General features: G+C 36.5%; 1 protein-coding gene across 14 annotated transcripts in view; it reads right to left on the bottom strand.

The window, feature by feature from the left end:
• Positions 1-25,759, bottom strand: part of ANKS1B (ankyrin repeat and sterile alpha motif domain containing 1B) — a 232,742-nt gene that overhangs the window by 184,113 nt on the left and 22,870 nt on the right. For all 14 annotated transcript variants that reach the window (XM_034062868.1, XM_034062870.1, XM_034062869.1 and 11 more), the window contains exons 2-3: positions 21,273-21,371; positions 11,389-11,541 (exon numbers count right to left, since the gene is read on the bottom strand). In XM_034062868.1, coding sequence (XP_033918759.1) covers positions 11,389-11,541; positions 21,273-21,371 — 252 coding nt within the window. The remainder of the gene's footprint in view (positions 1-11,388; positions 11,542-21,272; positions 21,372-25,759) is intronic.

Genomic DNA, 25,759 nt, shown 5'->3' with positions numbered 1-25,759 from the left:
GTACGGGAGGTGCTCCAGTCCCCTGATCAACCTTGTATGCTACTTTTGGGTGAATACTGCAGTTTTAAGATCTCTATATGATATGAAGAAGTGATGAATAAGATGATAAGTGATGAATAAGAAAAAGTACAAACTGAAGTAGGAACATTAATCAGAAGTCAAATTTATGTAACCTTGCAATGACCTGATCATTATGAAAAGGGTCACAAATAACCTGTCAGTGAATTATTTTATTTTCAGGGTGATAAAAGCTGGGGCTGTCAAAAAATCCAGTTTTCTACAGATGTAGGAAATCCTGCTTTTGATAACTGGAGATAATGGTATGTAATTTTGAAATAATACAGAAAATATAAAAGGTTTCTTGGCACCACCAGCTATTAGAATTTGGAATTGTCTATTATGGAAGGTGACTGAAACCTTATTCCCTTGAAAGTTAAAACAATGAAGGACAAAATCCTTGAAGATGACTTTAAGGAATCAAACCTTCTTGTCTGTAGGCTGCAATAGAACTTTTTATAGCTAAGTGAATACTTTCCTTCCCGTCATCCTTATTGTGTTGAAAAATTCTGACCTTACTTCTATTAATAATCTTGGTAAAACATTTTTCAATCTTTTTTGAAGGCCATGACTGTGTCTGTATGATACTAATACAGTGGATTGTCCAAGCCATCTCTGAACAATGTGAAAAGGCAGAATCAAGCAGAAGACTAGGGATAATGCTGCTGTCCTATTTGTGGCACATTAATCACGCTGATAGGTCTATATGGCACAGCACAGCATTTGCTTTTACACCTGAGTATGTTAACAAAACCTGCTGTACAAGGAAAATGTTTCTAAAATGTTGCTGATCTTCAGCTTCCTTACAGCTAATAGGACTGCCATTCAGTGTTCTTTACCTTTAATCATTAATACCAGTCATGAACAGAAGACAAATGATGCTAGGCAAGATCTGATACTCTCTTGAGAATTCTTATTGTAAATATCAACTCCTCATAATATCCTACAAAGCAATGAAGAAGCAGAAAAGAAAGTTTAAAAAATATTTCAAAGAGGAATCATTTCTTCTTTGCACACTGCTGAACAGTAGAGTTACAAACCCCACAGTATTCTTCTTTAAGCATCAAAATAGTACTGCAGTCCTTGAAATCATTATGTAATGAATTCTGCAGATTTATTTCTTTGCAAACAGGGGATACTTGTTCATGATTCTTATCACTCTGAATTTCTATAAAGGCAGAAATATTGCTTTACAACATCAACAACCTTGTGTTCTTGTTTGCTTTTATCTACCGCTAACTTCAAGTATTTTCTACTCACCTCCAGTAAAAACAATTTGCTTCAAAATGCTATAAACTAGGACTATGAGAGGTAGATTTTGGGGGCAGCAAATTAAAACATTTAGGACAAGCAATTCTGGCAAAATGAGCACAAATATTGTCTAGAAAGGAAAAAATGAATACTCATAAAGAAATTACTTTAGAGGAACCACCTTTTACTACAATTTACAATTATTGTAATGAAGGATGCTATCCTAAGGCTGCATGTTTGGCAGAACAAATTCAAAATAGGATGTGTCTACAATTTCTAAATTTGTATTAGATTAAAGGATCTGAAAAGGACATTATTTCAAAATAGAAATCCAATTTTCTTCCTGAAACAACACTGAAAAGGTTAAGGCTGTAAAATATAACCCTATCCAAGGCTCTTCTAAGCTGCTGAAGGCAGAACAAGTTGTTGCCTAGGACAACAAAATATTTAGTGACGATTTACTTTATCTGTTTTTATAGAGAACTTGTGGGCTGGGAAGAGAGCTTGTTTTCTAGCTTTTTAAAATGGAATAAGAAGTCTTGGGTTGGGCTGCTTCTGCTGTAATCCCTGGAAAGGAGGTTACATTCTGAAACTTGAAATATAAATCTTCTTACAGATTTCTAAGATTTTAGACAGAAAATCAGTTGATAAGGCAATTTATTTGTTGTCTGAATGGAGGGAGATTTTGTTAGGATTCTTTAGAGATGGTACCCCCTCTGGCACTAAGCAGAGTAGGTTACTTCATAATGCACAATAATTTTTTTATTAAATCAATCATTTGTGCTACCTAGTGTATTACAGGACAAGAAAATGATCCTGCAGGTGGAACACAATAGGTACTAAAATTGCTCAGCTTTGATTATTACTGCTAAAAATTGCTGCCAATCACTACCTGATTATAATTTGTTTTGAAGAGAGCGTGGAAGAGAGGAAGAAAAAGAGAACAAAAGGGAAAAAAAGCTCTAACTTAAAGAATTCCAATATAGGAACAAAGATTTACCTCAGATAAGAGGTAAAATGTGATTAATAAAAAAATTATACTATTTTGATATGAATAAAATCCTTATATTTAAAAATAAATGCAGGAACTGGAGAACATTTAAAAAATCTGCAAATATCAATGGCTAGATTCACTGATCAAATATGGTTATTTTACTGTTACTTTTTAATCAGAAAACAATATTTATATTGCCTTCTACTTAAATACCTCTAGTGCAAAATGACACCAGATGAATTACAAAAGAATCCTTACACTACCAAAAAAAAAATGCTGTGGAAATGTTCACAGTGCAAATGCTTTCTCCTTCTTCCTTTACCGTGTTGTAAACTGAATAAAGCACTGCATTAGAACTAAAAGAAATGCTTTTCCTCCCACTTCTCCTGAGCAATGATATGATCCAAGGTGGTAGTGGGAAGAGGTAAACAGTGCATGGTTTGAAGAAATTGCCAAGGTTTATTTCATCTCCTGATCTTTTGCAAGTAAGAAGAAAGAGGATAATGTATTTCAAAATGTTTGCATCACCATGAGGATTAGATAGAAGTTTTCACATCAAAGGCTATGAGATCACTGCCTATGCAAAATGTTACATGCAGAAACTGTACATAAAAATTAAGCATGCCATGAAGTTACAATACTACCACATGGATTTGTTGATAAAGAGCTTCCAGCTAAATTTCTAGAAACAGCCACTGCAATACTACAACATAATAATTTCTAAATGATCAGTAACATCCACAGGCATTTAGGAAATAATTGATGGAGCTGCTACTAGTATTTAAAGCAGATGAAATCTGACTGCAGAAAGAATCATTTTCAAATGTAAGATCCAGCTGAACAAATTTACTATATGATTGTGATTGGAAAATATTTCATTCTTGCTAAAGAAACAAAGATGTGCATTATTAAAACGCTTTTGAAACCTCTGCTGGTGTCCTGGATGGATCAAATCAGCACACCTATTTTGTATGGATGAAAAAAATACTATTTGTATAGTATCTCATAACATTTTTTGTACATTAAATGAATGTACCGGTCCAATTTCAAAGAGAGTAATTTATACAGTTATCCTCTGGATTTACAACTGTAGCAGCTAACACATTAATGTAATCTCATTTGTAGCATTGTTCTACTAATGTTGGAGCAACTGAGCAAATCCACATACATGTCTTCCCTCATAAAGAAATAATGCATCACATTGAAAGCTATTCAGTTCCAAACCTATCTTCAGAGTATTTGATTTGAAATATATGCAACTATCCTGTTGTCAAAAAATGCTTAACATTTAGTCCTATTATTGATACTAATTAGGACAGTTTTACAAACAGAAGAGCCAAAGAATTTGAATGGATATAGAAAGTTTCCTTCATATTAGTAGTTATTTAACATTAAAACCACCACAAATGTAGTAGAAAATGTTTTATTAAATATTTTAATTCATCTTATACATAGTCTACTATGTATGAGAAAACCCAAAGTTCCATCTGCCTGGCAAAGAATTTTAAAGATTCCCATAAATTTTTAAAGGCTAGAAATATCTGTTCCTCAGTATAACAGGCCCGTTTGTTTTTTCAGGATGTCAGAGACATTCTCAAGCATTTTATGCTACGTAGAAACTTTAAAATACAAGGCATCTGATTTTACACCAGTATATCAAACATGGCTGTCTCTACAGAAGCAGCATTTCCATTTGAACTGTGATACTCCATCATTTAGCTTGCTGGAGAATTCTTTCAACTATATGCATTTATATATAAACACACACACATATATGTGTCTGTGCATAGCTTTTTTAAAATTACTGGTTCACATAGATTAATTTAAAGTATTTTCTTAAGCAAGTACACCAGCAATATGCTCCTGAATGTTTGAGAAAACAACAAAAAAGTCATACAGAGAATTTTCTAAACTCATCAATCACAGAAGTTATTTTTAATAACAAAATACCTAAAAACTTGATATCCCACAGCCTACTGCTAAGGCAGATTCATAGTTTTGAAAACTTTTCCTATTATCAAATTGTTGGAGCCAGTTAGAAAGCAACCATAGGAAGAGCTACGAGCATCTTTATCAGCAGTGTCTCTGGCAGATCAGAAAAGACTTTGGTTCCAAGCACTCGTGATTCTTTTCAGTTATCTGAAATCTACCACAGGGCTCCGAGGTAGAGAGAAAAAGGAAGAGGATTTGTAAACTGCCATTACAATGTCTGAGAATATACTATTGAGATGTAATGTTTCATTCCTCTTCAAAAACCGTGTACTTGTACAAAAAGAAGTGGCACACATGGGAAATGAGTAACAAGAGAAGAACCACAGAGTAACTTACCAAACAAAGTCTGAAAAACAGTCCTCCTAAGAAAAAGGCACCTTTTTATGCTATAGAGCATGGGAAATTAAGCTGTCAAGTGAGGACTGTACAAACATCTATCCATTTGGTGTATATTACCCAGCCAAGCTGTGGAGTCTGCTTTGCTGGAGTAGACAGGCAGGCTGCTAAGCAAGACACTAGCCTGGTCAAAGAACCTGAATGCAGTATGTGGTCCATTTTTAAGGTCTTTAAGCAGAGACTATAAGTTGTACTGACATTGTAGGTGCATTTATTGGCAAAGGCCGCATGAAAGCTTTGAGAACTGAGTTCAGTACAGTGGTTTCTATTACTTTGAGCTATAGGCTCAAGTAAATACATATAAAGTAATTCTCACTTTGAAAACAGAAAGGTATACCTGGCAGTCTGCCTATTTGAGGTGTACAGAAAAGCACTAGAAAGATACAGAACAAGGATTTCTGGAAGTATGGAAAGACTAAATGGACTAAGGTTAGTTAGTCTGCATAGGAGAAATTATAGAAGTGCATAAAATGAACTACAGCATAGAAAACATGAATAGAGGGGGAATTCAAGGATGAACTGGCTGATTTTTTAGCAATGATGTGCAAATTTTCCCTTAAAACCTTCTTGTTATCTGAGGTCTGGATATCCTTAGATATTGATGCCAATTTTTGAAGAGTGTCACAAAAAATTCATGGAAGTACTGTCTTCTAAGCCTTACCCAGGTCAATCAGTAGGATTTTAGTAATGCATACTAGTAGTGGACACATGGAAGTATATAACCATGAAGAGTTAAAGTGACTGCATGTAAAGGCACCTCTTACTTCAGAAGTCTATTTGGTATTCTTTTAAACAGTCAAAAATAATAGAAAGAAAGTTGATGATCTTTTGTTTGTCTGGATTTCTAGTCTTTTGATGAAACCACTCTTAAAAAACTTCTAAGAAAAAAAATCAGAAAAACCCCAACACAACAAACCAGTCATGGCATTAACCTGTAAGAGGTTATTTCATAGATAAATAACTGGTTAAACCAAGAAACAGTAGCACAAAATTCAGTTTTCAGAGTGGAAGAAGGTTCTTAGTGAATTACTGCAGAAATCCGTGACATTGCTGTACAAAGTATTTATAAATTCCATAGGAAAGAAGACTAGAAGTAAGATCATGAAACTTAATGATGATGATAACTCATTCAAGATAAAAAAGACAAGGACCAGTTGGGAAGAACTAGCCCAATTCCAGAAGTCCATGAACTGAAAATTATTAATGATGAAGAAGGCAACTGTGCAGATAATTTATAATGTGCTTGTCCTATTCAAGTAGGCTTCCCTGGTCATTTGTTTATGGACATTTTTATAGACAGAACATTAGTTTAGGTAGAGCCTCTGATCTGTTTCAGTATGGCCATTTTCATGGTTTTTCATTCCTACAATACAAAACTTAGTGGGCTGCAATGAAATGATCATGTAACAGCTTTAGATAATGCTAAAGAATCACCTTTTTACACAGTACAAAATAAAATTAAATTTTGGAACGTGTTGCTGATGCTGTGGAGGGTCCAAGATATTTAGCTAATGGAGAGCAGTTCATTGGTAACTATTTCCTCTCTCTAGTATCTTTGATCTGATCCTCAACAGTAATCATTATACCTAATGTAAAACAGGAACGCAGTTCATGAGAGAGGATCATCAATAACAGTTCCCCAAAAGCTCAAAATCTGGACAGGAATTGAGTTTAGGAAACCACTTGGAAAACATTAATTTTACAGAAGACAAAGACTGAATCATCCATGTGAAAGACGCATGTATGAAAATAGAAGCTTATAGTGCAGGATAAACTAATTGAGAAGAAATGTAAACCAGGTCACTTACATGTAACCCTCCTCCCAGAAGTTCAGCTAGCTGTGATCCAGGGCCTACTTTCACTACAGCACAGTTCTGCAACAGTTCTCAGTTTTCTTCTGAGAAAATTGCTAGGGTGTGAGAAGGAGCTCTGAGGGAGTGCACAGGCTGAAGCATGCAAGAGTAGAAAGGTAAAGTTGCAGACATAATAAGATTGTTAGGACAGGGGAAACTTCAAGGGTTCAAGCACAACACCACTCACATGAAAGGTATAAAATCCTGAGATAAAAAAGGAAAATCAGGAGACAACAACTCAGCATCATAGACCAGCCTGTTCCAGGGAGCAAAAGAGGCCACCCCTCCCCTACCTGAGTAATGATTACTTGCCCATTAGACTTAGTGACTCATGTGGTGGGGCTGATTTCATTAGTCCTAGTTCGTTCGTGGGGCCTAGTTCGTTAGTCCTAAAATGCATCATGTGTGCTAGACAATAAATAACTTGCTTTATGCTTTTAAGCTGTTTATACCCTGCCTGAAGAATCTCTTTGGTAAAAGTTCCCTGAAGAGAGTGACTCCCTGAGGGGGAGGGTTACGTAACTAATCCAGAATAACAGACAAGAATAATATGATTAGTCATGTTGAAGAGCATTTATACTTTAAAGCACAGGTGCACAGTTTAGATGGGTTAGGGGATTTCAGAACATACTGGACTATTTTTTCAGCCAATGAAAATTTCAGAAAAGATCCATGTAGCTACAGCATCAAATAAATTATAACTGAATCTGGGTACAGAACCTGATCTCTGTAATGAGCCAAGAAACCTGGGAGACAAAACCAGAAGTGCTGGGAAAGCTAGTGCTGGGAGAAGGCGTTCTGAATACTTCCAATCCCACGATGAGAAAATTAGAACAATGCTTCCCAGGAAGCACATACCTGAGAAAAATAATGAAGCAAACAGACCTGGGAAAACTCTTGATCTAAATGACAAGTAAATTAGTAAAACAGATTCTAAATTTCAAAGTCTGGCTTGTTGAAAAAGAACAGAATGCTGGAGGGAGCTCACAAAAACCACAAATAAATAACTTTAAATTATTCTTTTGATTTAAATGCTTTAAGTAATTGCTGCTTGACTGCCTGAAGAAACACACGCACTATGTATGTATAATATAAAAGCCTGAAAGAAACCAGCACTTGGGTTAGAGCAGACATTAACTTGCAATAAAGTGTAGGAAGCTGCATATTAGATTTGTGTCTTAATGCCAGTGAGGAAGTTGGAGGACCAGAGAAGCTGAGCGAAAATGGCCTTTACCAGTGGTGTCTCAGACCTTGTACCTCTCTCATATGCTTGGCATTCTCCTCTCAGATTTTTTTTTAAATGTACTTGTCTAGATGGCAAATTCCAAGGATGATAAGACAATGTTCGAAATAGAGCAAGAACTGTTATTTTTAGGAAGATAACAAGATTCAAAGCTCTGATCATTCCAGCATTTTATGGGAGTAAGGGGTAACTCACAAAGGTTAACTTTAATCATAGAATCATAGAATCATTTAGATTGGAAAAAACCTTAAGGTCATCAAGCCCAACCATAAAACTAACACTGCTAAGTCCACCACTAAACAAAGCTCTACATGTCATGACTACATGTTTTACATACCTCCAGGGATGGTGACTCAACCACTTGTCTGGGCAGCCTGTTCCAATGGTTGACAACCTTTTGTGGTGAAGAAACTTTTCCTAATATCCAGTCTAAAGCTCCCTTGGCACAGCTTGAGTCTGTTTCCTCTTACCCTACCACTTGTTACTTGGGAGAAGAGATTGCCACTTGTCTCACTACAACCTTCTTTCAGGTAGCTGTAGAGAGTGATAAGATATCCCCTGAGCTTCCTTTCCTCTAAGCTAAACAACCCCAGTTCCTTCAGCCACTCCTCACAGATCTTGGTCTCTGGACCCTTTACCAGCCTTATTGCTGTTCTTTGGACCCACTCCAGCACCTCAGTGTCTTTCTCCTAGTGAGGGGCCAGAACTGAGCACAATGCTTGAGGTGCAGTCTCACCAGTGCTGAGTACACAGGGGTGATCACTGCCCTGGTTCTGCTGGCCATGCTAAGTCTGATACAAGCTAGGATACTCTTGGCGTTCTTGGCTGCCTGGGCACAAACTGGCTCATGTTCAGCTGGCTGTTGACTGACACTCCCAGGTCCTTTTCTGCTGGGCAGCTTTCCAGCCACTCTTCCCCAAGCCTGTAGCGTTGCATGGGGTTGCAATCTTCAAAAATCTAGGAACTAAAACTTAATGAACTTCACTCATAGACATGTGAATTCATGATCACAAAAAGTGTAGAAAGAAAGTAATAAAAACTTATTTTTTCTCTTTTATTTTAAGATGTAAAGAAGGGCTTGTGAAAAATTAAATGTCCCATTCACTCCCATTCTCTCCTCTGTTCTTTCAACTATGCTAGTTTACCTAGCAGATGATATTATCTCTATGTTCAAATCTGTTTCTACACCACCAGAAGTCATGGAGCATTTCCCAGTGGCTTCCCAAGTATGAACTAAGGGATTCATTGCACCAAATTAAAAATGGGGTTTATGTCAAATTCAGGCACTGCAACTGTTTAAACTGATGGCTAAAATTAAGAAATAATTGTATCTGTAGTCCTCAATACATCTTTATCACTTATGTAGCATAAATGCAGATGAAGCTTCTTGCTCCATCTACAGCCTGAGCACCAAAAGCCACCAAACCAATGGTACTCAGTTATTTTCAAGACTCTCTTTTTTTCTCAAATTTTTCAAGTGTCTGGATTCTAACCTACTCATATCAGGAGTCCTATTCCAGAGTTAGTGGCTTTGACCTTTATACATTCCTTTATGAAAATCTTTATGTTACAAGCTCTTGTTTGCCTTTGCCTGAATGGGAAGTGGGACCTTTGAATTCAATTTCAGACAGCAGGCCTGCTGGTCAGAGATAAATATCTTGTTCTGCCAGACTGCACAATGCTTGAAGCCAATTTCTTGTCCATTTCTGAAAGATTCCCCTCAATTGAAACAGAAAAATAATAGTAACAACTTTTCTAAGCTACAGATTTTCTTAGTGAACACCCTATCATTATAGTTAGCTACTACTGATGGGTGGGAATCAAATATATACTGACTGGACTAAACCTGAAGTTTTGAGAATGTAGAACTGTTTTATTTACTATGCTCCTGAACAACACAATCTAATCTCATATCAGGTGGGAGAAATATTTATCTCTGTAGGTATCCGCATCTATACAAACACTTAAACAACAGTTTAACAGCTGTTTCTTGCAACTCATGGCAAAAGGGAGTGTTTGCCCAAGAACTGCAGGCCTTCAAAAAGAGCATGATGTTAACCTTTAAAATTAGAGGGATATATACTGGTCTGGTTTATAATAATTTTACAGGAATGTATTCATATTAATTTCAGTGCAGGTACTTCCCTTTCAATCATTTAAAACAAGTTTGGAACCAAACCACAAGCCTTTAATGAGGTTTTAATGATCCACTTGGGGGAGCTAAAGGGTAATTTGTTTCCAAACTGATTATGGCTAAATGTTTGGAATGCAAAATTAAGAGCAGAGTCATCCACTTCCTTGAACTCAGTGCTGGCTGTTAATCTATATTATCTTCTGGAACAAAGGGTCCCCAGCTCTTATTAAAATTAAAGCCACATATACAAAAAAGAATAACAATTATAAACAGCTTAGCAGCAGACACCCATAATAGCATCAATCATACCCTGACTTCAATTATACACCTAGAACATACATAGAATGCAACAGCCATACCATGTTAGAAAGAGTTTGGTCCATACTCTTACGCTACGTTTTTGTGCTAGCTAATATTAACTGTAATGTGACAGCAAGAAAAAAAAAAAATAACATGCAATGGCTTTGTCTTTCAGTTAATAAAATACCTCTTTTTTTCTTTCTTTTTTTTTTATTCCTTTTCTTTTCTTTAGATGCTGGTCTTGGACTGTATCTGCTTGTGGCTCATGCACCAGTTACTATGTTGAAACATGGCTTTACAGCTGCTTTGTCTTATGCTTGATTGCCTATGTTTATTGGATTAGGGGCAGAGATGCAGTATCTTCTATATTGGAAGGAAGAGCATGGTCTTTTGTTTTTGAAGAGCCACTAAAATACTATCTCGGGTTTTTTCTCCATGCTGAGATTGCGCTAAAGTTCAGATAAACTGACAATACAGTTGATTTCAAAAGCCATAGTGAATCCAAAGCTATAATCATGTCTTTTATAAAAGGAATAAAACTCAGTTTCAGTCACATAACTTACATGAAAATTTCATTGGCAAAGCTCTATTGCCAATGTCTCCGCTGTGTAAGTTTCATCTCATTTCAATTACTTTGCAGTGCAGTCCAAATTAAAGTTCATGGTTGCCTATCTATGGGTATCTAATTTAACTGACTCATGTAAATAAAGTTTCAAATGAAAGCGATAATTAAATAAAATATTTTTTCCTTTAGCATAACATATTTGCTATGTTTAAGGTTTCCTTATTTTATGTTTAATTTAGCCAGAGCACATGGAAAAATTAAACTCTAACCATCTTTACAGGAAGCACTGTTGCTAGGCACTCTAAAAGAAAAGCCTTATGCTTTGTAGCTATAAACTACCAAAATATATTTTTAAATGTCATTCAGTATCCTGAAAGCAGACACAACCATACTGACTGAACACCATGTGAAAGAAAATGGCAAAGCAAATGGAAGCAAAGGGTACAGTCAACTCAGGTATAGGCACGAAATCTATAATCATTAACAGTACTTGATGGCAGTATTTGTAGTGCAATTTGCTTCTGTGCTTTCTCTTTGGTAAATAAGACAAGCATTATAACGTATTTAGGAGGAACTATTACTGCTATAAATTGATCAACTTACATTAATTAATTCAATATCCCAGATTTTTTTCACAAGGTCCATCGATGTATAGCCATTAATTAGAAAGGATTTGGTATAGTCACCCAGTTCAATGGAATCCAGCCATTCAGCTACAGAGGCGGGGTTGTAGCCATCATGACCAATCTGCTTCATCTGAAAACCAAGAATGAGTAAGAATTACTGATGATATTCATTAAACATCTTTCAGAACAGCAGTTTATGTGTATTAGTTTCCTCACAGAGTTACCTTATTCTTCGATCAGCATTTTTTTAATGATTAGTACAACGTGAAACAATTTTGTGAGCAAAAGCACTAAAAAACCTTGGTTTTCAATGTATCTTTATCTTATAATGGTTTGCCTTTTAAACCAGACTATACCAAGACTGGAGCTGGAGTTCAGTTCTTAGTAGATACAATAGAACACACAAGTGAGAGAAGGCAAAAAGGTGAAAGAGAAATTATTAATATCCTGACTTGACAAAAATGTCAGATTTGCACCTAAGATTTCATAGAAGGGAAAGAAATAATTCCGAGGAATATTTGGTATCACACTGCAAATGAAACATTCTGCTTTGGTTATATTATTGTTAACTTATCTTTCCTACTAGTTTATCTAATATTTTATAATGGTTGAAGACACACTGTATTTTTCCACCCTCGGGGGAGGTTTAAAAGAGATTCTTTCCTCTACCTGGTCAATTTTTCATGGAACTTCTGGGAATTTAACATATTTTAGATAGCTCTCTCTGTCTGTAAAGTTGCTTGAGATTGGACAATTGAAACAAGTATTACTGGAATGGAACTGAGAGAATAACACACACAGAAGCACACCATATAGCAACACAGTCACAGGAAGCATAATCACATAAATCTTATTTTCATAACAAAGAAATACCACTGGCCTTTTATTTTTTTGAAGACTGTTGAGCTACTAGAAAGCAAAAAGCTGCATTTCTGCCTTCACAATTGCCTCTCAGTGACACAAGTCAAGATTTTCAAGCTAGCCATTAAAGGTAAAAACATATAAAGCCTCTACCTGTGCAGCTTGTTATGCTATATTGTTTTATGAACTTTAAAGTAATTTGCCATAGTGTCAGAGGTAGAATGAAGTAGAAAGAAAATGTGCAATAGCATCAATTTTCTACAGTATTATATGCATATCATCTTTCTATAGAAGTGTAACTATTGCTAACATGATGATACACTGAAATGGTAAACTGCTAAGAAGCTTTAGATGTTTTGAAACCTTGTGCTTTGCATAAGTTCTCCTGACTATGCAAGGGTTACACTGCACGGTGAGAGACAGTTTCCCATTTCTGCCTGCTTATGTATATTCCTACTTTCTAAGAAACAGGGGAAATGTGACAGAAACATAATGCTTTGAGCTTAATTTTGAAGTGAGTGACAAAGTAATTTAACAAGGAGAAAATTCTGATCTTAGTATCTTGCCTGAACCAACTTATTTCCCCCAGTTTATTTGAAATACAATTTGAATTCAAAGCAGAAAAAAATTAGTATCTGCATCTGAAAGCCATGGTAGTGTTCATCAATCTATTTGTTCAAATGCAGAAAGCCAGCATGTCATGATCTTGATCTTAGTTTCCTGTAGCACCAGAGAAGAGTGATGCAGGCAGACTGCATCAATGGATATGATAGTTTACTCTTTGGTCTTTGTTACAGAAGTTGGATATAACATATTAATGGAAGTATTTAAATGATGTAGTGAAATCATTATGTTAAATCATAAAAGAGAGACAAGAAATCACATAAATTGACAATGGGTATCAGCCTTTCAGGTCACTTCTTTAACAAGTTGTTAGGAATTCAGAGTTCAGTTTTGCTGTTGAACTTGACATTTTGGAATTTAGCGTCATCCTAATTTATAATTAAATTCTTAGATGTCAAAAGCATGGCAAATTCTTCTTTTACTGTCATTCAGACTCCCTTCAAATCTTAGACTGATGATCTAGCAGACTGCAGAAACATTGGAGGATCCCAGGAACTCTGACTCCTGGGAAGCTTATTTCAAAATTTGAAAAAAGGTATTCTTAAAAAACTGACACTTGAGGAAGAAAAATCTAATACAAGAGAAGACATAAAGAAGATGTACAGGGAGCACATGACTTTTGAAACTTAAAAAGTATTTGTTTCCTTTCTGTAACAAAGAAAAGTGAAGCACCTTTGAAACAATTTTCAACATATCCAGATGGGGCATGTTATGCGAATTAAACCTTTTTTTTTTATTACTGTTTGATCTGCATGTTTAATAAATCCTGATTTTAGCAAGTTGGGGTTTTTCTGGTTTTGGTTTCCTTTTTTTTTTTCTGACCTGCTTATTGAGAAACCTCATGCAGTCTGGTCCATAATTCTGGTAACCCATCAGCCTCTATGAAAAGCAAACAGCATGGGAAGTTTCTTGAATTCTCAATTCCCACTGGTGATCAAAAGGGTTGTTAAAATAGATATCACTCTACTATGGTGTGTTGCAAAAAACTGCAGGCAAGCAAAAACAGGTGAACAATCCAATAAGCAAGAGGTTGAGAACAACTGAAATGTGACAATTTCATTCTCTGGACTTGGTGTCAACAGATAAAATCGTCACTGGGTCACTCAACAGCCTACATGAAAATACACTGAGCAGCAGCAGGCTCTGCGAACATTTTCTTTCTCCCTGTCCCAGAGATTTGGCTGCCTGTGTTCAAGGTCATATAGGGGATAGTGCCACTGAATAACCTTGGATCAGACCCATGAGAGAAAAAGCAGTGAGAGGCCTTGTTGGAGCCAGCCCACCTTCTGCAGGAGCTGCATCTGAGCTCTGGTCCACATCCCTGACATTCACCCAGGCTATGCCTTAGGCACATCTGTGCCCTGCCATACACCTTGCTGATCCTTCCCCTCCTAAATCGACCTTGTCCCATCCTCATCCCTATGGATTTGCCCTGGAAGGTGACTGTTCATGGTCACTGTTATCATCCCTGCCCCTCTGCCAGTGCTCCCTGCCTGCCCACTGTCCCCTCTCTGCTCCCAGTGCACCTGCCCTGGCAGGACAGGCCCCTACTGCTGCTCTTACTGCAGAAAGTAAACCTCAGAACTAGAATATTTGCTAGCAGTTTCCACACAAAAACAGTATTTTGTTTTGTCATGAACCAAGAACTACTTCCTTATCTAAAACAGATTTTCTAAAATGTGCCTAATACATGAATATCAATAAAATTTCAGTATCTGTCCTCTTGTATGGAAAGTTCTGTTCTGTCAATAACAACAACCAGCTTATTAACTGTCATACATAGCAGGCTGAATGTTTGCCTTTCACATTGACAGACAGATCAGTTATCTAGATGTGACAGTATCATTAATAGCATCTGCTTTTCTTATAAAATGTTATGTAGCTTTAAAAAAACACTTGGAAATATCTGCCTGGAAGAGCTGCCCCCTTTCTTTATTAGAGCTCCAGTTTAGCTGCATCTTATCCCAGTGCTAATTAACAGGTCATGGCTCTTGGACTGTTTATATTTTTTCCTATACTGCACCATGATCTTAAGAGTCCTTTCACCGATCATGCACTTCCTTGCTGATGCCATTTGCTGACTGATTTCTGTTTCTGAAAGAAGAAACTCCTCCTATCTACTGACTATATTTCCATGTATACTATTTCAATCATTTCACACCAGCTACAACACATGCACCAGTGGTGTCAAACATCTAAGCAGTTATGTGCATACTTCTTGACTCAGAGCAATATAAAACCTTTAAGCTTCAAGGCATGAAAGCCTTTCAAATATTAACTGCTCATGAAAAGGGGCAGTATTGTTCTTCTGCAGACAGTGCTACTTGCTCATTCAGTTGTTATTTTTAAAGAACAGTATCTCTGTTAGCTGTTTCACTGCAGATGATTTTAGCATGCCAACTATTGAAAAGGCTAGAAATAAGCCCCTAGGATTTAGAGTAAAGAAAAAAATAAAAAAAATAAGAAAATATCATATAAACAAAGCATGGAAGACACAAACCACAGGAGATTTCTCTCCCAGGTCATATTGATCTACCACTGGTATTGCTTCCTTGAAATGAATAGAAAGCAGAAGTCAGAAAGAGCTGTTACTCAGAATAAAATAGTAATGTTAAGTAGCATCCTAGTGGGTTGAGAAATCCTTTACAAGAGACCGGTGTACATCAGACTTTTTACAGGTGCATCACTGCTAAATCTATAGAGTATTTATCATTAGGATAGGAGGTACCTGAGTTTTTGCCTCTGAAGCATAGCCAAATAAAAAGAGCTTCAAAGTAATCACATACGCACTTTTGGGAACTTTTATGAAACTATCAACTACAAATCTTAGTAATTCTAGCTGATAGAAATGGAGGAAGCATCAGCTCTTTTTTTCTCCTGTTTGCATGAGATACTTAGCATGCATTACGTTCTTTACAAACACAATCAGTTGAACTCATGTTGGAAGAAGAGATCATTCCTCCTCTAGAGGAGTGAAAGTAAAGGCTTGCGAGAGTGATATTTCTAAAGACCAAAGGGTGTGGATGGCACAGGGCTACCACATGGAGCTGGTGCCTCTGCAGAAGTTGAGCCTGCAGTCAGGACCTGAGAAGACTGCATTTGCAGCTGTTGAGAAAGGCACTGAGTGAAAACAGGGACCTGCCTGCAAAGATCTAGTGTGTGAGGAAAAGCTGTGTATAAACCTATTGGTTTTCTAGTCTGTCTACTTTGACATATGTTTAAAAAATTAACTGTCCAAACCTGTGTTCTATTAACGTTTGACTTCCCTTTCTGCAAACTGAAAGCCTTCCATCTTCCCGTGGAACTTACTATAAAAAGGGTACAGGCTTGTTCATTTCACAGTGCTGCCTAATTCAGGATCCTGCCCCAATGGCAAATTCAGACAGGTCCACATCCAGAAGATTGAAAAGACTTTCTAGCTCTTCATCAGACACTATGTCTGGGACAAGGGAAGATCAGTCTCATTCAGCGCTATTGAGGATGATACACACAACAGTGTAGGAGCTTGTTGTTGCATATTAATCTTAAGAGGACCTAAATCTGGAAATTGTGGAGTAGGAGGAATCTATGGCCTTTGATCTCATGAGTATCTATGAGTATAATTTCTAAGAGCAGTCCTGTGGATATTTATTGGTACGTTAGTGCATAGAGTTGTAGCTCTTCCTGTTTTTAGCTGGAAAAGAAATTCTCAGAGGCATTAGAAAGAGGAAAAACATCAGGGTAGAAAGCACTTTCTTTGAATCATGTTTTTCATCTTCACTTCCACAAGACCAGAAGCAAGGAGTCATGGCCAGAAAGGTCATAAACGCTATGGCACCACTTGCAGCATCTCCTAGTTTGAGCACTGTCTTTAGGAATGGAAATTGTAATGATCTACTTTTTAGCTGTGCTAAATGGAAGAGAATTAATCTCCAGGATTAAATCAGCTTGCTAAACTCTGGGATGTCAAAGCCAATAGCAATATAGCAGTTCAAACGTACGATGTGGTCTTTTCCTGTTACATACACAACATAGTTAATGTGCAAATGCACAGAAATTCTGTTTTCCTAAATGACAGACTTACTATGCTTGCACAAAAGAATGTTACATATGAGTAATAGATCCAGCATTTTTTTGGAAGCATAGCTTTACTGCTCATGTGCTCATATCCTACTTCTTGTCTGGTTCTGCAAAGCACCCAGAAAAGAGGCTGGCTGCCTGCTTCAAGATTTCCAAACTTGCTTTGTGCTGAGACCACTCTGTACAGGAAAGAACAAGCTGCATACTTTAAGAATAACTCTGAAGCCAGGAGAAAGCTGCTTTCAGCTAACATCTTTCTTCCATCTGTCAAATGAGAGAATGTGTTCCCATTACACACTAGGAGAAGGAGCCATACACTGAGCATCCCACACAAAAACAATCCTTCTCCTTATCTAAGTTCTCAGATAAGCTAGGATAATTCTTATTTTCAAAAACATTTTTATCTTTTGAGGAACCTATTGAGAAGTCACTTGCACATAGGTTTGGAATGCTGAAATAACCTGAGAATGCTCTTTAGTTTCCCATGACTGCTGCGATTTTCTTAGTCAATTAGGCATATCCTGCACATGGTTTATTTCCCAGTTTTATTTTATTTTTCTCAAGTCCTGTACTTGCAGCTTCAGTATTGTCGTGGTTTAAACCAAATCCGCACAGTTCGCTCACTCACTCCCCCCCTTGCTCCCCCAACTCCCGGAGAGTTAGGAAGGAGAATCCAAAGAATGTAGCCCCAACAGATAGAGATAAGAATGGTTTAATAGCTATAACACAAATCACTACTGCCATTACTACTACAAATAATAATGATACAGCCAATAACAAGTGAAGAGAATAAAACACCTCACCAGCCACCGACCCATAACTCACCCCACCCTGCCCAACCAAGCACCGAGCGATACCTCCTCCATCCCCCCAGAGCTCCAGCCCTTCCGGGTTTCTCCCGGTTACCTCCTGGTTATGACGTGCTATGGTATGGAATACCTCTTTGGCTAGCCTGGGTCAGGTGTCCTGTCTCTCCTTCCTCCTGGCCTCCCCTCCTCCCTGGCAGAGCATGAGCTCAGAAAAGGCCTTGGATAAAACCAAACATTTGAGCAGTAACTCAAAACATACATGCTATCAGCAACTGTTCTCAGCCCGAAAGTCAAAACACAGCAGTGCACCAGCTACCAAGAAGGAGAAAAATGACTGCTACTGCTCAAACCAGGACAAGTATCTTTTTGGATATTATTTCTACCTAAAATCTTCTACCTCTAAAATCATTCTCCAAATATTTCTTGATTTCATTCTTTTTAAAAGAAGCAATATTAAATGCAGTATCAAACTCTGCTGCGAAATTTGCTTTAAGACTGATGTCAGGTATAAAATATTTCCATTTCAGGAATTAACTTTACAAATCAGAGTTTTACTGGAGTGTCATAACCTTATTTAATAATAATAAGCCATAAAGAGATCTAGTTATTATTAATGTGAAACTTGAATAACTTAAGTGTGAGAGGAAATGCTGGGCTACTAGCTCTAATCCAACAAAAATAAAAGGTATTTTGAAAATCAGAAATCTAACTGAAAGATTTCAACTCTACCTATTACAACCATACCAAATACAAATGAGCAGAGAAAAATATTTTGAGAAATCTGGGTAAGCATACCTTTTTATACTGGTTAAACACTGCATAAAAACCTACAATAATTAAGTCATCTATTTTTGTACAGATATGTGGGGATTTTTTCTCATTTAAAACCACTTTAAACTCTAGAAGGTGGTTTCTAAACAGGCTACTGGTGTTTGAAGTGTAGAAATTCATCACTACTTAGGAAGCCAGGAATTATGAGTAAAAAGACAGTCTTTCTTTTCAGTCATTAAATGCCTGTTGCATTTTCAGACTGCAGAGATTAATATTGATGAGAAGAGAATAACAAAAAGAGCTTTAAAAAGGAGTATTTTAAAACCTTGACAATAGCTTTTTTGCTTGATTTTTACCCTCTAAGCTTATTCAATACTGCCTGTGTATATGCAGTCCTGTTTCAGATGGTTTTTAAAGCACTTAACATCCACCTCAAAATTTGAGTTAAAAAGTATCACAAGACATGAAACATTAATAGTAAATCTAAAAATATCATCATCAGCAATGTCATTAAGTACTAAAACACAAGGAGTCATCAAGTTTTAAATTAAATGAGGAACAGAAAAGAGGTACATTTTCAAAACAAACAAACTAAAAGAATTTTTATCTAATGAGATTCAAATTAGTGAAGCTTCAATTATGGCTTGAGATCTTAAAATATTTAGATGGTATGCACTATTTTGAATGCATGATGACAGAGCTGAACTTATCAACAAACAAACAGATATACTGAAATATTTCAAAGTTCCTTGCAGAATATGATATTTTAAAAAACCTTTAGCATGCTGTTATGAATGCAGCAAGGGTGGGTTACATCAGATAAAACTTAGCATGATCCCAGTTTTTGGGCCCCATGGCTATTCTGACAGCTGTGCCTTCAAAAGAACCCAGTTTTGAATTGGAAATGATGTATTTTTACTAAGCTCTCTTGTATTGTTGAGTCACTTAAGTGAAGACATCTGATGCACAGCTTCAGCGTTTGACTGTGGTTTGGTGTAACATTCTTGCAGCAAAGATACTAAAACCACGGCTCAACAGGGAAGCTGCTAAAATCTACCTCTCCCATTATTCAGTCCATGCTTCAAGACATTCTCTCAATTATCTTTGGTTCAGAAGATGTTAATTCTTCCACGTAACTGCATAACCATCTTGTTCTCAGTTGGTTTCCAGAATATCTCTAGATCTTGACTCTGTCCTCCTTTCTCACATTAAGCATATTTTAAAAAGACCTCAGTTTGGAGTTTTATGACAGAATCTGGTCTCGGCACTATAATACTTTCCAAAAGCAGACAGTATTAACAATGTCTTCATGAACATGGGTTACTTAGTGCAGAGAGCACTAAAATTATCATATATTAATAATCCACTCATCAGTTTCAAAAACTTTCAACAATAATACAAGAAAGCTGATCTTGCTAAGAAGTATGAAAACCAGAAAAAATAGATAATCAGTTAAGAGAAAGGATTAAGATTACAAAATTTTGTTTGAATGATAGCATTGCTGAAAAATTCACAAATTAATAGTTAAACCTTAAATATCTATTTTAAGTAATCAAATGCTACTTTTCTACACCTTAGTATTTGTATCATTTAATTCATTTGTCTAACACTATATGTGGAATACTATTTCCTTTAATAATCTTTGATGTTTCAGTGCACAGGCCCATGTTGTAGTATATATGGCTTGACTAATACATTCAGATACAGAAATTGTTCACAACTTCTAATTTTTCCCATACAAAAGAAGCTCTTGTCTCTTTTACAAGTGATTCATCTAGTAAGCCCTGATGCATCAAAAAGCCTATTCCAGCAATGTCAAACTCTTGTCTAGACTAAAAAGTCCTTTAACAACTCCTCATTCTCTGCTAGTACTAAATTGCAAGCAGACTAATCTCTTTTTACCTCAATTATTCTACACATGCTGCTCCCAGAACACTCCACGCACATTACACTATGTTTTATTCTAGTCCTAGTATTTTATACCAAGTATCTGCATCACATATGGAAGACTTCTGACACTTACTGGGGTCTACATCTCCTAATTCATCCTTCTTATACAGATTTCTAAAATCGAATAGTAAGTTACCATGCTAGGTGCACTATCTCTCTTGTTTAGAATGGTAGTAAAAGCCTCCACTGACATATTTTGGCATACAAAATATAAGAGCAATCTCTTTCTATCGCAGATTTTAAAATCTATAGTTTAAATCAGCTAGCACCAAAAATAATTGGTAAAAAGACTGCATGCCATTCTGTCCACAGCCAAGAAGCAAAATTCATGTATACAGCAGAAAATCAAATATGAAGCCTCCAGGAAGTCTCCACAGCATACAGGAAAGGCAGATATTAGGAAAATAAGGTTTCATACATGGCTTTTAAGTATACTTAAGGGGCACAGTATTTCAAGGCCAACTGCTATGTAAAGATTGACAGGTTTATTTGCACATACGTAATGACAGTCCATAAACAGACTGAAAAGGCAAAAATAAATAAAATAAATTCTAAATAGTCATCACTTCAAATTACAGATTTTATTCTCCTTTGCTTTGTTTGCCAATTATATCTGTACAAAGTGAGCCCAATGCAAAGACATTACTTTATGCCATGTTTGCATATGCAAAATCATGTCTATAAAAGCAGTAGAGCATTATCTTTATCTCTGTTCGAAAAAGTGTTTTAAATAATGTGAAAGCTGTAGGTGTTAGGTTCCTCACTTGGATAATAACAGTAACTATACCTTTGGGAGAAGCTGGATTGCTTGGAGTATTCTCTGTCTGTGCCCAGAGTTAAGGATTCCTATTTCCAAGAGATCCTGGTCCTCCATTACGTTGCTTCCCTAAAAATGGGGGGGAAAAAGAAAAAAAAAGGTGGAATACAAGTGAAAAAACAACAGATGTCTTCAGTAGCCTGAAACAAGCCCTTCTGTTTCATTTGAGAAAGAACACTTTGCTTAACTTACAGTATCTGACAAGAATCATAAATTACTGATCACTGCATTCATTTTCACAATGACAAAAGTATGGTGGAAGGTGCTTGAACTCATGGACAATTACTTCAGTGCTGGCAGCATTGCAGTGGAGAAATTGTAGCTTTCACTCCAGCCATATACCAGATGCAAATCTTCTTTCGTTTGACTAGAACCAAGGACATGACTACAGAAAAGTTCAGAAATTCACTATTTTTCAATTCCCCTCCTTTCTCATCCAGCTATACATGATGGTAATATTTCTCCAGACTGGAAAATAATTAACACAGAATAAAATGAGCAGAGTGGATGAGGATAAAACTCCTCGTTAGAAAAATAGTGAAGAGAGTGGTATCAACACACCCCATACAGTCTCTATTCTCCAAATTTCACTGTCCTAGTGCAATCCTAGCTTTACCTGTCACTGTTCTTCTCACCCTGCTTGCGGGCAGATCAAATAATTCCTAACATGCAAACAGCTGAAACAGTTTATCTGTTCAAAGAATACATAAAATAATTGCCCCAGAAGTCCATAAAATAAGCCTCCATAACTCAAGCTTTTATTCTTAGGAGTTGCTAGCACTAGGGAGAGGACCTATAGCTACACAGACAGGATAATATCCTACGTTCAAAGAGTGTGACACCACCTAGATAGTCAGTTGAGCATTTGAAGGTTAAGGTATTTGATCAGCTGGCAGTGACTATTTGGAATCACAGGAGTCAAAACGGTAGCTCAAAAAAGAGAACTGCAGCCAGGGATAAAATCAAGATTGTTTGAAGTAGGCCGGCAATCTTGTATTCCTTTTTTTAGACTACCTCAGTTCAGACTAAACTTCAGCTTTTAAAAACATGTATTTTATTTTTAAAAGCTTCTAACTATTGAAGTTGAAAACAAAACCTGCAATAAAAGAGAGAACTTGTCTTGAACTCCTACCCCTGTCGGAGTCTTATGACACCAATTTGTTAGAAACAAGAATTATTATTTGTACTCATTTAACATCATGAAACAGGATTTATGTGAGCAAAACCATAAAAACTTCATCTCTACCTTTCCATTAGACTTGCTGCTTCTGACTCAGTAGGACTCTTAAGCAGCAGCAAAAATGAAAAGCTAAAAGGTGCATAACAGAACATGCTTAAATACTTTGCTGAATCAGGGCTTAATAACGGATATGAATTCTTTCTGAATATCAAATCTCATGTCCCACAGCTACATGACTTTATTTCAAAAAGCACACTAGAATACACAATACTTCACCCTGTTCAGCTGCTAAATCTTCACCCTTTTCAAACGGACTGATTAGTTTACAGATGTACTCTTGAGGACTCTCAAGTGCTACTCTGCAGAGTATCCTGCAAAAACCAGGGGATGACTTTTTAAGGCAATCATGGAAACTTTGCAAAGCTATTACATTTAAAATTATATTTCACAGTAAGTGGTATGATTTAAGACTCAAGTCTGCAAATCATATCCTGAAAAACTTTGTGTGCAGCATTCAGAACAGAAGCAGACAGAGACCTGCTCTTAAAGGGAGAAACTCTGAAATCATGCAGATTTAAGTAGATCACATGGCGACAGAGTACATGCAGCACAGGCTGTGCAAACAGCAATAGTGATGAGGTGGGGTTAACATCCCCTCCATCTCTGTGGTAAACACATACAAAATATAATTTCCCCTTTCTTCCTTTCTCCTTCAGGAGAAACCTGAAGGAGGCTCCAAACTCATGGGAAGAAGTGGGGAAGAAAACTTCCATTTTGGTGGGCTGGATTCTCCAGCTGCTGGAGATAGCATAAATGGCTTTAAGAAACTGAGCCAACTGAGGATCCAGTTCAAAACAAAGGCTGTGCATTTTCATTCATTTCAATAAATGCAGATATTTTGTTTACAGCTATTGCTTTCACTTCATTTCACTGTTTTTCATATTTCACCTGTCATTGCTGTATGATGTTTACGTACAATCATGGAGTACTCATCACTGAGCTACTACACACTATTTACTGTGTGTCAGCAACCTTGTCATCCAGCTTCAAATCCTGCAATGTTTAAAACTTAATCCAACTAATACTTAGGCACAGAAAAAAACCCATCTATTCACACATAGATACTGCATAGCAGAGAAAGCAGTATTTTATTAATTCATTATTATTATTTTTCCATATATGTTAGTTTGTACCTTTTATTTCTTTCCAGCTGGTATTATATATATATATTTTTAAAGCATTTCAATACAACAAAATCGAATATTTAAAACTGTAAAAAGCCTGGAATTCATGTGGCCTCCTTGTCCTCAGTCTAAGAAGGCAACAACCTCATCTTTCAATGTGTTCAGGTTCTGGAGCTTCTGTTGTGTATGACCATTAGTGTCAACAGTAGCAGACACTCATCTGTCCTGTAGAATTAGACTTCATTGTATCCTGCCATGGAGCCAAACCAGATTTTCATCTTTCCACAACAGCAAACCAGGAAACTTTACATACTCAGAATTATCCACTACTGCTTAACACACAGGACTAAACTGACAGTAGTAGAAAGCTGCTGTCTGCTTTGCAGATATGCCTGTGAAGAGTAAAAAACAGTGCCCCATATTTCTTTTTCCCTGTTGTCTACTCCCATTCTCTCCTTAATGCCAGAGCTTTCTTTTTTTTTGCCTGATTACTCTTGCACTCCTCCAGTCTCCTTCCATAGTCTCCTATGTTAAGAGTGAGGAAAACCTAACTTCCTTATGTGGCAGATGAGAGACGAGAGGAGAAATTCTCTCCCTGTTCTTAGCCGCCAGGCACACATTTATTATAAACTGGTTCTAATTTAACCTTTATTAACTTTACAGAGATGACATGGTAAGTGGAATTCAAATGAATATGAATGCAAGAGTGTCTTTTCACATCATTTTAGCCTTAAAAATAGCTGAGCTACATTAGCTGAAACATTCACCAAAAAAAAAATTATTCTGGAAGACACCTAGAGAATCTGAATCCAAAGATTTAACTTTGATATGCTTATATACAAAACAGGTTCTTATAACAGGAAATACAGGACAGCAATCTCTACTAGGGTTATTATGCTTTTATTATGTAATAAAAGTATAAGAAGCTTTGTGATATTGCAGTTTCTTAAGTCTATAGGAAAATTTGGAAGGAAAACTTCTCAGAATTAAAACAATAAGAATATATCAAAATTTCTTATACTAGGACAGATTCAGATCTCATTCCCTTCAGCTTACACTGTTGGAATTCCTGTCCTGTTAATGCATAACATTTAGTCTTACTTATGAATTGGAAGGATCCTGATTCTAAAGTTCCAGTTAGGAAAGAGTATATCTGACTGCCCACCTCCGTCCCCCCGCACCCCAGGATCTGCACAGCTCTCAGGAATATCATCTTTTTCCCTGTAAGCACATAGAGGAAGCCAATCTTCTGAGTAAGAAGGCAGTGGTTTCACAGAACAGTTGGGCTCAAGAAGGAAGGAAAAACGACTCTGCATATGGGAGACTGGAGGCATATGAAAAACAACACAGTTTAAAAACCTAAGAAATTTTGCCAAAATCTGAGATAGTTCCTATAAATAAGTTCAGAACAAAATACATAATGGTACACTATGAGATAAAGATTTTACTGGCATTTATTTGGGTTGTTCCACACAAAATCATCTCTGGCACTGAAGAGATGAAGTTAATACGGACTTTCCTCAAAATGCTGGATTAGACCTTTATGTCATATTCCAAATGTATGTAAGTACAGATATTTCTGTAAATAATCTTTAGAAAATAATTTAAATTGGAATATGTCAGATTTATAACAAAACAAAAATTACTGTTTTTATTAAAACCAGAACAACTCCAATATATTAATCAGCTCAAAGAGTCTCTAAAATCCAATTTAAAAGATTTATAAACTTGTAGGCAACTTCATTTACTGTCAAAAGAGAACAACTTTCAAGATTCTTAAAAAAAAAATAAAAATACCAATACCTATTTTATATCCTGCATGAACAGAAGCACTTTGTCCCTGAAGGTAATAAAACATGGTTATTAGAAGAACGTATTGGGATGGAAGGCATGATTGGATGTTTCTCATTACTCTTCTTTTGTACCTCTGTTTTCACTCTTCACATATTTTCAGGTGTCTGGTTCTGCTGCCTAAGTAAAATGGTACAGGGGCTTTAAAACAGGTGGCAGATAGACTGCACCTATCTGAAAATTCAGATACTGAAGTTGGAAGGGGTGGGCTGCAGGGAGCAAACTACCTGAATATGCTTTTT

The sequence above is a fragment of the Melopsittacus undulatus genome, chromosome 5, assembly GCF_012275295.1.
Source record: "Melopsittacus undulatus isolate bMelUnd1 chromosome 5, bMelUnd1.mat.Z, whole genome shotgun sequence".
NCBI classification, from domain to species: domain Eukaryota; kingdom Metazoa; phylum Chordata; class Aves; order Psittaciformes; family Psittaculidae; genus Melopsittacus; species Melopsittacus undulatus.
This window is presented reverse-complemented; position numbering and strand designations above follow the sequence as displayed.